Source organism: Pleuronectes platessa, chromosome 18 (genome assembly GCF_947347685.1).
Source record: "Pleuronectes platessa chromosome 18, fPlePla1.1, whole genome shotgun sequence".
Classification (NCBI taxonomy): Eukaryota; Metazoa; Chordata; class Actinopteri; order Pleuronectiformes; family Pleuronectidae; genus Pleuronectes; species Pleuronectes platessa.
The window spans coordinates 20,179,798-20,193,429 of NC_070643.1; the positions used below are offsets into that span (position 1 = coordinate 20,179,798).

Here is a 13,632-nt window from a genome sequence, read left to right on the forward strand (position 1 = left end):
AGAATCTTTGCTGGAAGGATGAGAGCAGTTAAATAACGTGTGAGCACATGTCATTAAGAAGATTTCACAGAATGTTCTGCAGAGTTCAGAAGTCGGCGTACACTTCCACCACCCTCTGGACGTAGTAGTCTTTGTAGGGCCGAGCTGGTTCCCTCCCCAGGTAGGACGCCTGCCTGTAGGACGGCCTGTCCCGTCTCAGGGGGAAGACGTGAGGCTCCTGTCCCGCTTCCTGCTCCTCGCTGTGGGACCCCCGACTGGAGCGGGCCCCGGGGCTGTGGGAGCCCTGGCCCGAGTCGAAGGAGCTCTCGGTCGGGATGTCCTCGCACAGCATGACCACCCTGTCGTCCAGGTCGCTGACGGAGCCCTGGGTGCTGCTGGACGTGCTGTTCAGGCGCCGCTTCGAGCTGAACCTGCGCTTCAGCTTCAACATGGCTGCAAGTGGTCACGATGAAAAGCTCTAAAAAGGTTTTCCAGGCAAAAACTGAAGTTATAAAATCGTTTGAGGCTCCGACGGCGATAACGATCTCATCCTTGAAGTGAAATTAAAATCCTCTTCAGCCAAATGTCCGAGTGCGTCCTGCAGGAACTCAGCATATCGTTCTTCCTCCTCCACCGACAAAGAATCTGTGGATGGCGCACCTGCGTTCTGCTGCGACCCGCCGAGCCTCCAGAGAGAGCACGCCTCCAGGGCGACCTTTTCTCTAACCAGTGAGATCCACCCCCCCCACAGAGACAACGCCCCGTCTCCTCACAGGGAGCGAGGCCAGCTGCAGCAGCTCGACATGGAGTCTGTGCCGTGTGGTGAGCGCTGCTGCAGGGGTGGTTTGTGTGTCTGTGCACACACACAAACATACACACACACACACAGACTGCAAGTGGCACTCCACCCAAAACATCAGGGCTTTGAAACAACCGCCTCCTCTCAGTGTGAACGACTGACGGCCTGGATTCATGTCAGTGCCTTTCAGACCACTTCTGTACACGTGAATATCTTTTTAACCCAAATCTGGCTAAAAATACCACCGACTATTATTCTGATTAGGATGCAGATTTAAATTGTAAAGGTGGAGAAGTTTATGAAGCTTCTATAAACTCTTTATCTGCAGTGAAAACCTGCAAACATGAATTAAACCGTTTCTGCAGGTTTCAACAAGTTCAAGTTAAGACCTTTTTAAGACTCTAATGGATGAAATTTAATTCCTGTGTCAACTACGACAGGTCTGAGGGAACATTAGAGTCCAGAGGATATTTACACTTCCCCATAACTGAAGATCAGGTGGAGGAAGAGTGCTGGAAACACTATGGGTATAAATAGTCTTTGCTAAAGTAATATCAAAGTCAGAAAACCCCTTGAAACAAAATCCTTCCACGTTTTCCCATCTTTCCATTTCTACCCAGTTGTGTTTCCTCTTTAATCAGCAGGTTTCCCGGGCTCTGACCTGGATGTGTGTCTCACCTGTGTTTGTGAATGATGGCGTTGAAGAGCTTGCCGTCCCTCCAGCTGCCGGTGAAGTTGTCGCAGCGCAGGCCCTGGTATCCCTCCACCATCCTCTGGGACCACAGCAGCAGCTTCTCCTTGGCCGTCATGTCGTCCGACTGACCGTTCACCTGGATGTCTGAGATCTGAGCGAGAGGACGAGAGCAGGAGATGTACATCAGGGTCGTATCAACATCACTGAATTCTTCCTAAACCTCAAATATAAAGCTGTACGTTTATATAAATGTTATATTTGCTCACAGTGCCACATGACTTTTTTCTGTGTATGTTGAATATAATTGAAGTGTTTGGTTGAAGGGCTCAAAAAAAGCTTTTTTTCCGCTTTGCCCACAGATTCTTTTCTGGACTATGAGTCACAATCAAAACCTCCAAATACCAAACCACCACTTGTTTTCCTGAAGGCCACATGAGATCCATTAACTTCAGAGAAGCACAAACAGGAATCAGCCTGTGAGTCACTAAATTACACTGAAGCTCTGAGGATAAACCTCGGCTGCTGTGAATGAAAGTTGGACCGTGCAATAAAAAGTCTACGGGCGAATTCACTAGAACACAGAAGTGAAACTCTCGAGTGTGACCACAAAACCAACAGCAGATTCTAATCAATACAAATGTCTTCAAGGTAAAGTCTGGTTTGATTTTGCAGCTGAGTGACACTGAGTTTAGTTTTTTTTGCGTGAATCCACCACCGAGGAGTCTCTGTGTGTGTCCAATCTATAATCAGATGACCTGGATGAGAGGAGGTGGGTGTTTGTTTTGGTCGACCTGGTGCACCAGCAGGGTGGAGCTCTCTGAGCGAGGCACACGATGTAAGAACAAGCAACAATCACAGGAAACCTCACAAGTGATTCTGCAGATTTTATGTGTTTTTGAGCTGAAAACTAAACGCTTGTTTTAAAAAGCTCATTTATTGTCAAATTTAATAAAGAAAATCTGCTTTTATAGGTTCAATATAGCTCATAGCGCCACCTAGTGTCTCAAACCATCTTAGACTAAATAACAATAAACATCTTCAACCTCTTTTTAGAGTTTTCAACGTCTGCATAATGTGATTTTTAAACGTCCATGCATCGGTACATCTACAGCACATTAGCTGCTGCTGATGAATTATTAAATGAAGCTTGATACTTCAAGTTTCTTTTACTGGAAGAAGTAAACTATTCACTCTTTTCCGTGCGGCTGCGTTGATGAGTCACAGCAGAACTAATCATTTCTGCAGGAAAGGGTGGAGGAGGGAAAAAATGCCACATTTCTTCCTTCTGCTATTTTCCCTGTCGAAGGGAAACCCCGGTGCCTCACTGTGGACGTGGGCAACTTGTGAGTCAGGAGCCGAATGGAAACAGGACCTCCGCCCAGAGACTCTGTTTTTACAGCGCTGAGAGAATCCCAGCTCCGAGCGGCCCATCATTCCCAGCGGTCACCTGAGTACGAGCAGAACTGGGAGCTGCACCTGCAGGAGCCCGGAGGAAATGAACCATTGTTCGTGCCAACACAAAGAGATTCTGGGTCAGATCTACAGGGACGTTTTGGGTTTTATTACTTTGACGGCGACAGAAAAACACGTATTTCCAGGTTGGAAAGCTGCAGCGACTTTTAACACACAAAGAAAGAGTTCTCTACAGAGTCTGACTCGGTGCCAGCTGTCCCGTGGGAACCACTGAGTCACACTGAGGGATGAGTCAAACCATCCCACATCCCAACATAACCATCATAATCATTATGGCCTCAAAGAAGCATCGTGTCCTCCCACGCCTTCTTTTCCAAAATCTACAGAACCATCTGCCGAGCGGAAATCCCTCTCATCAGAAACCCCCACTGAAGCAGCTCGCCCCCCCCCCCCCCCCCCCCCCCCCACAGACCAGATTTCAACTTGTTTACGTTTGAGGAAGAGGATTCACGTCTCTACATTTAGATTCAATTCAAACCAATCGAGCTTCACAGGAGAAACGAAAGAAAATCCTCAACAAAAAAAAACTGAATGAAAGTCTTTCTTCAGTGTTTAGTCTCGGTGCAGCAGAGCAGGTATTTGTGTATAAGAGGATAATCGCAGCCAAATGTCCAATATCGCCCGTTTGGAAACGATTGGCAGCCGAACTCCACTGTTCAGAAACTGCTGTGTCAACACCAGGCCGATGATTAAAGTCCTCGCAGGGAAAAGCACTTTGATTTTCATCACCGCTGCAGAAACTAAACTAATCACTCAACATTAACCATAAAGAGAAAAAACGCACGTCAGTCAAATAATCTGAATTCAGTGCCAACGAGAAGTTTGAAACATAAACACGAGAAAGAGAAATATGATTCAGCCGTTTACAACAAGGCTCCGTCTGTTCGACTTGAATCCAGGCAAAACAAAAGTAAAACCCATTTAAATAATAGGTCTAATTTAAATTTGTCTAGTTTCCCAGTTTAGGTTCAAAGACATAATTAAAAGGCTTTACAGAGAAAGTTGAGCCTGATCGATTTCAATCATAGGATTAAAAATAATGTTGATTTATTGGATGATGAATATATAAAAAAGACAATTTGGCAACAATTACTGACCACTAACATACAATTATAAGTTATACTATCAAGACAACTAAAACATATTGAACCAAAACTATATAACTTTAAAACTTGAATTAAAGTCTTTCTCCAGCAGCTTATTACAGGCCGAAAACCTTTCTGTGTAAATACATATTTAAAAAGTTTGTCATGAAAAATGGTTTGAATGTAGCTGTACACCTTCCTCAATGGAGAGTATACCATCGCCCCCTCACAGCGCCCCCTGCAGTTTAGGAGTGAATAGGCCAGGATTGACAGGATTGGTTTATTAGGTTCGTGACATCACAAACCCGGGGCTGTTTGAATCGAGTGGAATTAGTGTTCTGCAGTTTTAAGGTGGAAATACTTCGACATATTCCTCTCAAAATATGTGTTTATTCTGTAATATATAAAAGTTTTCATGTCGGCTCACATCGGTTGTTTTAACCGATTGGTTGGTCCGGTTCTGGTGACGGGAATCGTGTGTGTTACCTGGAAGTGAAGGATGATGGTCCATATCAGACCCAGGGTCAGTTTGGGGTTTCCATCTGCGATGTCATCGTTCCTGATGTTGACTAGTTTCACCTGGAGGTGTGTGAATACAAATACAGTTACTTAGGTCACAGGGTTGTTAGTGTATTTGTACTTATACATGTAGAATCAAACAGATCAAATAGCAGCTCTGTTCTCCTCCACCGACCTGTCTGTGTTTCAGGAAGTCCAGAGCGATCTGGACGTTCTGCAGCTTGTGGAAACGCATCCGTCCTTTCTCCCGCGGCTACGAGAGACGAGACCAAACATGAGCAGGAGACGACACACGAGGTCGGAGACAGACCAACAAACAGCAACACCCCCCCCCCCCCCCCCCCCCGACCGAGGGAGCAGGTGTGTCAGGGCCCAGCAGCACCGACAGGAATCTATTCTACTGGATCTAGAAGCTTCACAGCCAATGGGCTTCCAAACCTAAACCAAATTTGAAGTGTGATTCAAATTCTACGTGTTTGTGATCTAAGCGTTCAGGGTCAGACGTGAGCCCTCAGTGACCCGGAGATGCATTAGAGATGCAGCCATGATGTCTGCAGGTGAAAGCATGAGGATGAATGATAAACTCAGGGGTCATCAGTCTCAGATCTCTTCTCTGGGGCCGACTAACAACTTCAGAAACATCTGGAGTGTCTCAGATTTGACCTGTGACAGTGAAGTCGAGCAGTGATGGCTGTGACATGCATCAAGTGCTCCACGTGTTAAGCTTTCAGCCGCTTTGTGTTTTAGGTTAAACATTTATCAGCTTGCAGTGACGATAACTTGTTTACTGTCAAAGCTCTTTAACCTTTTACATCTGTTGGAATAGTCCTAGTCTTGACTACAGGACTACACCCAGTGTTTTAAACTGGTGAATTCAGTGTCCTCCTGTATTCTGACTGGTTTGCAGACTGGGATCTTAGCTGTGTCTGAATCTCGTGTCTTGCAGTGTGATCTAGGACGAGCATTTTTCAATTCACTACTTATTCTTCGGGAGAGTTTCTCGAATGATTGTCAACTTCTGGTCCCACAGACTTTTGCTTTTGTGCTTCCTAGACATTAACAGTATCATGTTGTTGATGATTTAAACCCACAAAACAAATAACGGGATATGAAAACTGAAATTTGCCTTGAAAAGTTTGTCATTATGCAGACGACACTGAATTTTACATGGATGTGCAACATGGTCCTTTACCCACTTCTACTGCTTCTAGTAGAATCTACATGCACCTGTAACCACCAGCTCCTCAAACCAGCTCAAACTCCTTCAAGACACCTGAGAAAGTTTGTCTCAGATCGAATGGACGGACAATGACACAGGGGACAGTAAACGGGGGGTGCGACAGTCATCATGCACAACCCAGCAGCCACCTGGGGGGGGGGTGACACATGCCACGCCCGAGGAGGCGGCCGGCCACGGTCCAGGCGCCACTCACCAACCGCACGTTCCTCACAACGTCACGTTCCCTCGGCTACCACAGCACGAGCATCGCAAGAGAGGAAGGCAGAGGCAAAAGGGGGGGGGGGGGGGGCAGAGGTCAGCAAACAGGAATTAGAGAAAGGAAAAAAAACAGGGGTCAGACAGGTCAGTGCAGAAAGGTTACGAGATGGAAGCAAATCATGAAAATTAGTGTTTTTAAGGCCTCAGCGTGTCCCGAGGAGTTCCACACATGCAAGAGTGGAGAGGACCAGCGGGGACATATCTGACCGGACACCGAACAGTTGGGACAAACACACTGGGACAAAGAGGACAGGGACATAGAGGGGGTCGCGCTGGAGAGCCGGCAGAAAAAAGACACAGGGTCGCGTCCTCAGGTGTGAAGGTCAAAGGTCAGTGAGGCTCACCAGTGTCTCTCCGGAGAGCACCTCCAGCAGGGAGATGAGGTTGTGTCCATCTCGGAGGTCCTCGTACAGGTCGGTGATGTGTCTCTGGGCCTGGACGGACGAGAAGGGAGGAACATGATTCACGGAGGTAAATTATTTATAATCAATCAGAGTCATTGTCAAATCGCTGCTTTTGTATTGGGACACAATACAAACGGCTGCTGATCTCACCACAGCCGGCACAACCAGGTCTGACTTAATAACTTAAATCTGAAACTTTAAAAGGACTTTAAAGGGATGGATGAAAACACGGAACATGGAGGGACTTGATGAAAGTTGGTTCTTATTCTCACAGGTCGTTAATATTGTGTTTTGGTGTCATTTGTCATTTGTGTAGTATTTGTTGCGCTATCCATTGTTTAACTGTCGAAGTTACACAACATTAAAAAACCACTGCACTGCAGATGAGTCTCTTAAAGCAGTTAGAAAAAAACAAATCGGTGTTAAAAACAAAAAGAAGGTGTAAAGGTCAAACATGCAGGAGGAACTGAACCGGTGTCCACTCAGCACTCTGCTCACAGACAGACACCTACCTGTCCCTTCCAGTGCTGGTGGACGGATGGAGGATGGAAAGAAGAGAACAGAATCATGTGAGACGAAGGGAAAGAGCCGGGGACAGGACAGAGGGACAGGACAGAGGGACAGGACAGAGGGACAGAACAGAGGGACAGACAGGAGGAGAACAAGCTGGTTTACAGACGTCACACAAAGACAGTTCGATTCAATTCATGTTTGAAACTAAAGAAAAACACTATGAACATTAAAACACAGATTAACGTCTGGTTTTCATTGACGAGGACACGACAGAGCGAGTTGACCATGAAGCGTTCAAGGCCTCGCATTTTAATCCCGGGACTGTTGTGACCACGAGTCCAAAAACCCTCGGGGGGGGGATCGAGTCTTTTGGACCCAAATCTGAGGAAGTTTTCCCGACAAAGACGGAGACAAAAATCGTGAGTCATCAGGGACAGAGCGTCCGTCTTGCAGGACGCACGCAGACGACATTCCTCAGGTTTTTAAACACGAGTCAGTTCCCGTGTGAAAACAAAGACCTGGACTCTGCCTCCGAGGAGACGCTGACACGCTCCAGGTGACTTCAGATTGTCTTGAACCTCTTTGTCTTTGTCTTTATCTGTGACGACGTTATTTGATTTGAAAACACAGATTAGACAAACAGTGAATAATCCATCTGTTGATTGAGTTGATTGATTAGCAATTGAAGTAAAATCAATACCACTCACAGCTTCTCAGATCAGGGTGATGTCTTCAAATAGCTTGATTTGTCCCTGATTTGAATCAACAGTATAAAACGTTCACTTATTAACTTTATTGTGACTTAAAAAAGTCCTCTCCTCTCGTTTTAGAAGCTGAAACTAACTTTTTCCCTTGTCAACAGAGTTTCTCTCTGAGGGTCTTTACTCCTCATATCACACAGTGGAATTCTTTCCCCTTCTAAAGTTTCACGGGTCAGAAAGCTTCACGGTTATTTCTTTACATTATTCACGACAGCTGACGTGTTTCGATGCAGGAGTTCAGCTCCGGAAGCTTCGTGTTCCCCTGACGCTCTGGAGTCCAGATGTGAAACCTGAGTGAGGCCGGGCCGACGGCACCGCGGTGAAAGTGAGACCAGGTGTTTGTGACTCACGTCCCCCCCCCCCCCGACGGTGAAATACAAACAGCATGTGTGGACTTCACTTTCCTCGAGCTGCAGGGAACTACAATCTGATTTTGTTGTGTCGTCTGTTTGCAGATTATCTTGCAGGTCGAGCAGACGTCAGACGTTTGAGAACCTCCAGAGAAACTCTGGAGTAATTTAATCTATTGGAACCAGATGTGAAACCGCTGGAATTCGACTGGAACGGAAAAAAGCTTCGGGGTCGTTTTAGGACATCTGGAGTTTCTACTTTTAAATATGCCCCAAAATTAAGTCAAGAAAAGGTTTTATGATCGTTTCTGGATTTTACAATCGAGCCAAATGTGAAAGTATTTGTGTGGTTGAGTGTAGAGGAAGTTGGTTCTGACCTTCATCAGGTGTTTGTTGACCCATTTTGTGAAGGTCTTCTTCTGAACTCGGTCCCGTTCATCTGGAGAAAGACAGAAAAACAAGAAACATTAATTTTGTGGTTAAATAGAAGCTAATTCCTTCTTTGTGTTCCTGCTGAACATTTTGTCTCACAGCTCCAGACCCCCCCCCCCCCACCCCCCATGTTTCCATTGATGGAAGTTTATTGATTTATTTGAACAGTTTTAAAGGGACGAGAGCAGAAAAGATAATTCATGTGGAAAAAAAGCCACAAATTTGTGCTTTTAAGATGACTTTGCTTTTGTTCAGTTTATTGTTTCTGTTTATTAGCCACAGTCTTTCCATTAAGATGTATTTTCCGAGGCTTCAGAAGGGTCCTGAGCCCAAACAGCTGTTTCACTAGACAGTTATGAAACATTCAAAACCACAGCTTTGGTTCGAGACCCAACAGGGAAACAAATCTCTTCACTTAAAAACAGAAGAAGAGCTTCGGCTCCACCAGATTTCACACAGTCTGATATTAAAGATGCTCCCATGACTCGGGAGGGAACCTGTCCATCAAAACCAAAACAGAGAGGTGTCGTACATGTCGGAGGAAACGAGTAAATAACCTCCGACAGGTTCACACCTCCACAGGAACATGTCCTCTCCTGCAGGAAATCTGCTGCAGTGGTTTTGATTTCACAGCCTGATTATTGTCTCGGCTCTGCCATGTTTACCAGAAATGTTATCAACCACATTTCAGCATCAAAGTTTGTTTTACACAAGCGATCAGATGGAGAAGGGAACAGAGAAACCGAAGAAGAAGAAGAAGAAGAAGAAGAAGAAGAAGAAGACGCCGGCGCCAATCTCAGGGTGGCATCGTGTCGATGACTCACAAAAAGTGGGAAATAAAACTCAAATGATAAAAACAGCCTGTTCTCTCATTAACTATTATATCAGGAAACAGCTGCTTCTGAAAAACCAGGAGAAGGAATCGAGGTCAGAGGCTGAAAAACAAACTTCACTGTTCCTCCTGCAAATGGAGTTTTTTTGTGGCCTGGAGCCACAGAGGGTTGGTTTCCTTTCATCCTCTGAGTCAAAGAAGGTTTTTCAGATGAGGTGACAAGTATCATGTGTTCGCTTGCCCTTTTATACGATTTTCTAGGTTTTATTCAACTACATAAAAAAGGCAATGGTATATATTTAAAAGTTGATTTTAAATATGATGTTTAAATGATGCTCTAACACTCTGAATACTGGTGTCCATGTATAAATGTTTAATTTCATTTTGCATTGTTTCAGTTCCTCTGTCTCTTTCATGGAAGTCCTCACATTAAACTCTAACAGATTCCTGCTGCTCTTCCCTTTTCGATGGGCGTCAGCAGATTCAACCAATAAAAAGAGGAACATGTGTGACACATAGAGGGGCGCGGCCCATTTGATTAAAGGGAGGCAGCAGACGACCACAGACAGAAATATACTCCGTGCAAATTTAAACGTTAAATTTCCTTTACACACGTTTTTCCCCTGAATAAAAAAACAGTCAAAGGAATAAGAAAGAAAGTATTTCAGAGGATGAACTGATCCACAAGCTGATCCTTGATGTTCTTCCTGATCTGAAGCCTCCAGCAGGAAGAAACCCAGCTTCAGACGCTCGGACACAAAGTGAACACTGAGACCAACTCTACCTTTCCTGTGATCCATGGCTCTGAGCCGGCCCTGGCAGTACGTCTCCTCTATGAAGACCCCGTCACTGCCCACACTGTCAGAGGAGTAGTTCCTGAACCTCGGCTCCATCCTCACGCTGCAGTCAACCCAGTGATCTCAATTCAAACCTGAAGCCGGCCTGTGCAGATCCTGGGGCCACGTCGTCTCCTGTCAGAGACTGCTGTGGTCTCCTGAGCTCCAGTGGAGGAGCCTGTCCTTAACGTGGGTGTGTCCCTCAGTCGTCCTCCCTCTTTTCCACCCTGTCTTCATTCGCTCCCTCTCTCTGACAGTCACTTATTCTTCTTCAGCAGCTCTTGCAACATGCCTGCCTTCGGGCCATGTCAGTTACAGTGGCTGTCACTCACCACCGAGCGAGAGGAGGACTCAAACTGTTATGAGATGAAACAGTAAAGACCCTCAGAGCCAACACACCTCTGCACTGATCCAACTGTAAAGAGCTTAACTTACATTCACCTGTCTCTAAGTCTGTTATTATCATTATATTTATTTTTGTAGAATTTCTGTATCTTTAATTTGCTCACAAAACACATATAATCTACATTTTCAATTGTTTCTTTTAGTTTCTTGTTGTTTTTTATTTTCATTGCAAATGGTTTCAGACATTTAATCCATCACAGCAAACATTTTACGCTCTTATTCTCCTAGTAATTGCTGCAGGATAATTAAGTTTAAAGCTTGATATGTGCAAAGATTCTCTGATATCCATGATTTCAGCGTTTTTAATGGAACAAATCGACATCCTGCATTTCATAATAAAAAGCGGCAGCAAGTTCATGGAGCTCCATTGGGGATGAATCATCAGAAGAAGGGTCAGAGGCACTGACGGCTTACGACAGTGCTGGAACCCCAATTAACTTTTACATGATGTTTAATTCTTATAAAGAGCACTAATCCAGGAAAAGGAGACTCATACAGACGAAGCTGCAGAACAGTCACTGGAGCCTGTCCCCCCCCCCGACTCAAATCCACATCTGTGGAAGAATCTCAGTGATGAGCCTGAACACAGAGACCCTGCGAGGAGGCACCAGAGCAGAGGAGAGGAAACAACGACCTTGACTTTCAGGAACCACAAGAAAACTTCACATCAGGACAAAGTTAAAGACAAACAAAAGGTTTTTCTGTTTTCATGTCGGAGTTTTGAACAGGAGAGAATCCAGCAGCAGGAGGAATAGAAGTGAAGTTTTCTAATGAGAACAACCTGCCAGGCTCAAAGTGAAGCATGGGGTTTGGATTTTTCTTCTCCAGATACGTTTTGCTCTCCAGAATAAAAGCTTCTGTTTGTCCGGTTCCTCTCCACAGACGCACAAACAAAGACAAAAGGAACAGCTTTCAAAAAGACTCTTAATGGAGCAACCACACTGCTGCAGAGAACGATCCCCGACACAAAGCAGCTGTTGTGTCTCAGAGTGGACGTAGACAACAGTGTGTGTCTGTGTGCATGAGAAGAAAAGTACTGGATTTGTACAAGATGATCTAAAAAACAACAACAACATCTCTGCAGCCAGCTCCAGATGTCCAGGGGGCTCTGAACTCACACCTCCATGCTAACAAGTCCTGGAGCTCCTGAGCACCTGGAGCACCTTTCACCCGTGGGAGCATCAATTCTCCAGACATCAGGCTGTAAAGCAGAGATGTTTGGGATGCCAGCAGAGGGAGGGGGCTTGTCAGGGCTTGAGAAATGGAAGCTGCCGATGTTGCACCTTCCCTGCAGACCTCAACCCTGCAGGCTGCACATAAACATGAAACCCTAGAATTTAAAATATATATATATGTGTGTGACTGAAGAAGGACTAATACTGCAGTGATTAGTTTGAGTCTCTAAAATCCCAGCTGGAGACATTTCTACGATTGAGAGGATTTGTGCAAATGTTTACTGACGGCAAATCGCAAATATTAATATTCTTGCCTCGGAGCATTTCTAGTTTTGCTTTGATTTTGTGCAGATCTAAAAAAAAAAAAAAACTAAATTTGTCCCATGATGCCGTCAAACATTAACATGGAGTCAGCTGCACAAAGAGGAACAAGCTCTTTGATGATATAATGACGTTATTAAAACAAGTCTGTTATCAGAACCACAGACAGAGGAGTACTGTGTGGTTGTTTCTCTTCTGCCTGCTGCTGATAACACACACAGAGATAAACCCGAGGGAGCTGATAGCAGCTTTTTACAATGACAGCGAAGCAGGTCTACACATTCCTGCAGAGGGTGCGCCCCCCCCCCCCCCCCCCAACCAGCTCGCAGACAGGGGGAGCCGCCTTTCTGCGATAACTCCACCCGGGCCCCAGAACTCCCAGTGCTCATCTGCACCGTACACCTAATATCTGCACAAGTGACAACATGCAGCGTCAGCCCCCCCGACGACAGGAATGAGGAGCTGACAGGAGCACGGGACGCCATCTGGCTCCCAGCTCCTGACGGGATTTACGACGGAGGGATGAACGATGGATGGGTTTCAGATTCAGAGAGGGAACTCTGCCAACGGTGAGGAATGGAGGCCCCTGCAGGGCATTGTGGGGCAGATCCAGCCCGAAGCTGGCAGCAGAGAGGGCAGGAAGGCATGCACTGCTCCCGGAGAAGACAAAGATCCGCCTGCTGTTATCACTGTGAGGAATTTACTCCAAAAACAAGAAGTGATAGGAGGAGGAGAACAAGGGAGATGCACGTGGACAACAAACCCAAGTGACCTCCAGCTGCACAGAGGGATTCATGGGGCAGTGTCGCTTTTTAAAGTTTTCCTTTAAGTTGCCCACATCAGATCCTCCCTCCCGTAATTAAAGAGAACTGATGACTCCATCTTTCTTTCCCAATATGAAAATCATCTTCACACCCCAACACACAATCAGCCCCTCATGGTGTTTACAGTCTTCTGCTTGTGAGAATATGAGACTGGATATTTGCTGGATTTTTGTTCTGCAGATGTGGAATCACCGAGAGCAATTAAAGAGAAGACGAGCTAATTGCAAATCCCTCGTTTGTCTCCCTCTACTGTTGGAAAGGCGTCAGTACAGGAGAAAGCTCTTCAGTACATGATCCACTTGAAAGTTTAACGAGGAGCCAACAAACTCTTGTCTGTAATCAGAGGCCAGGGCTACTGTGAGGAAAGTGCAGGGTCAGTCTGGGCCCTGCAGAGCCGACTCGTGTTTACAGACCAGTCACTACTGGGAGAGTGGTTGCTATGACAAAGCAGCAATAACACACAGAGGCTGCCAGTTTCCAGACCAGCAGCTCTGGTTTCCAGACCAGCAGCTCTGGTTTGCAGACCAGCAGCTCTGGCCTCAAACCTCTGGAGGAATCTACAACTCTGAGAAGGAGGAACACACGAGTTCTCACAGCACTTAGAGCCGGATCTGAGAGAAGTCAGAGAATCTCTAATCGAATCCTCAGGAGGGTAAACAGAGAGAGATGTTTACTTTTCATTTGCGTGTTCATGATGAGTCATCGGTGAAACACTGAGTCACTCACGTCACA

General features: G+C 45.8%; 1 protein-coding gene across 5 annotated transcripts in view; it reads right to left on the minus strand.

Annotated features, from left to right (window-relative positions):
- Positions 1–13,632, minus strand: part of pleca (plectin a) — a 69,845-nt gene that overhangs the window by 23,647 nt on the left and 32,566 nt on the right. For 4 of the 5 annotated variants that reach the window (XM_053447530.1, XM_053447531.1, XM_053447532.1 and 1 more), the window contains exons 2-6: positions 8,453–8,514; positions 6,392–6,481; positions 4,725–4,802; positions 4,517–4,609; positions 1,457–1,623 (exon numbers count right to left, since the gene is read on the minus strand). In XM_053447530.1, coding sequence (XP_053303505.1) covers positions 1,457–1,623; positions 4,517–4,609; positions 4,725–4,802; positions 6,392–6,481; positions 8,453–8,514 — 490 coding nt within the window. Of the gene's footprint in view, positions 1–1,456; positions 1,624–4,516; positions 4,610–4,724; positions 4,803–6,391; positions 6,482–8,452; positions 8,515–10,123; positions 10,332–13,632 lie in introns of those variants that run through there. The other variant, XM_053447529.1, reaches the window with a different exon arrangement.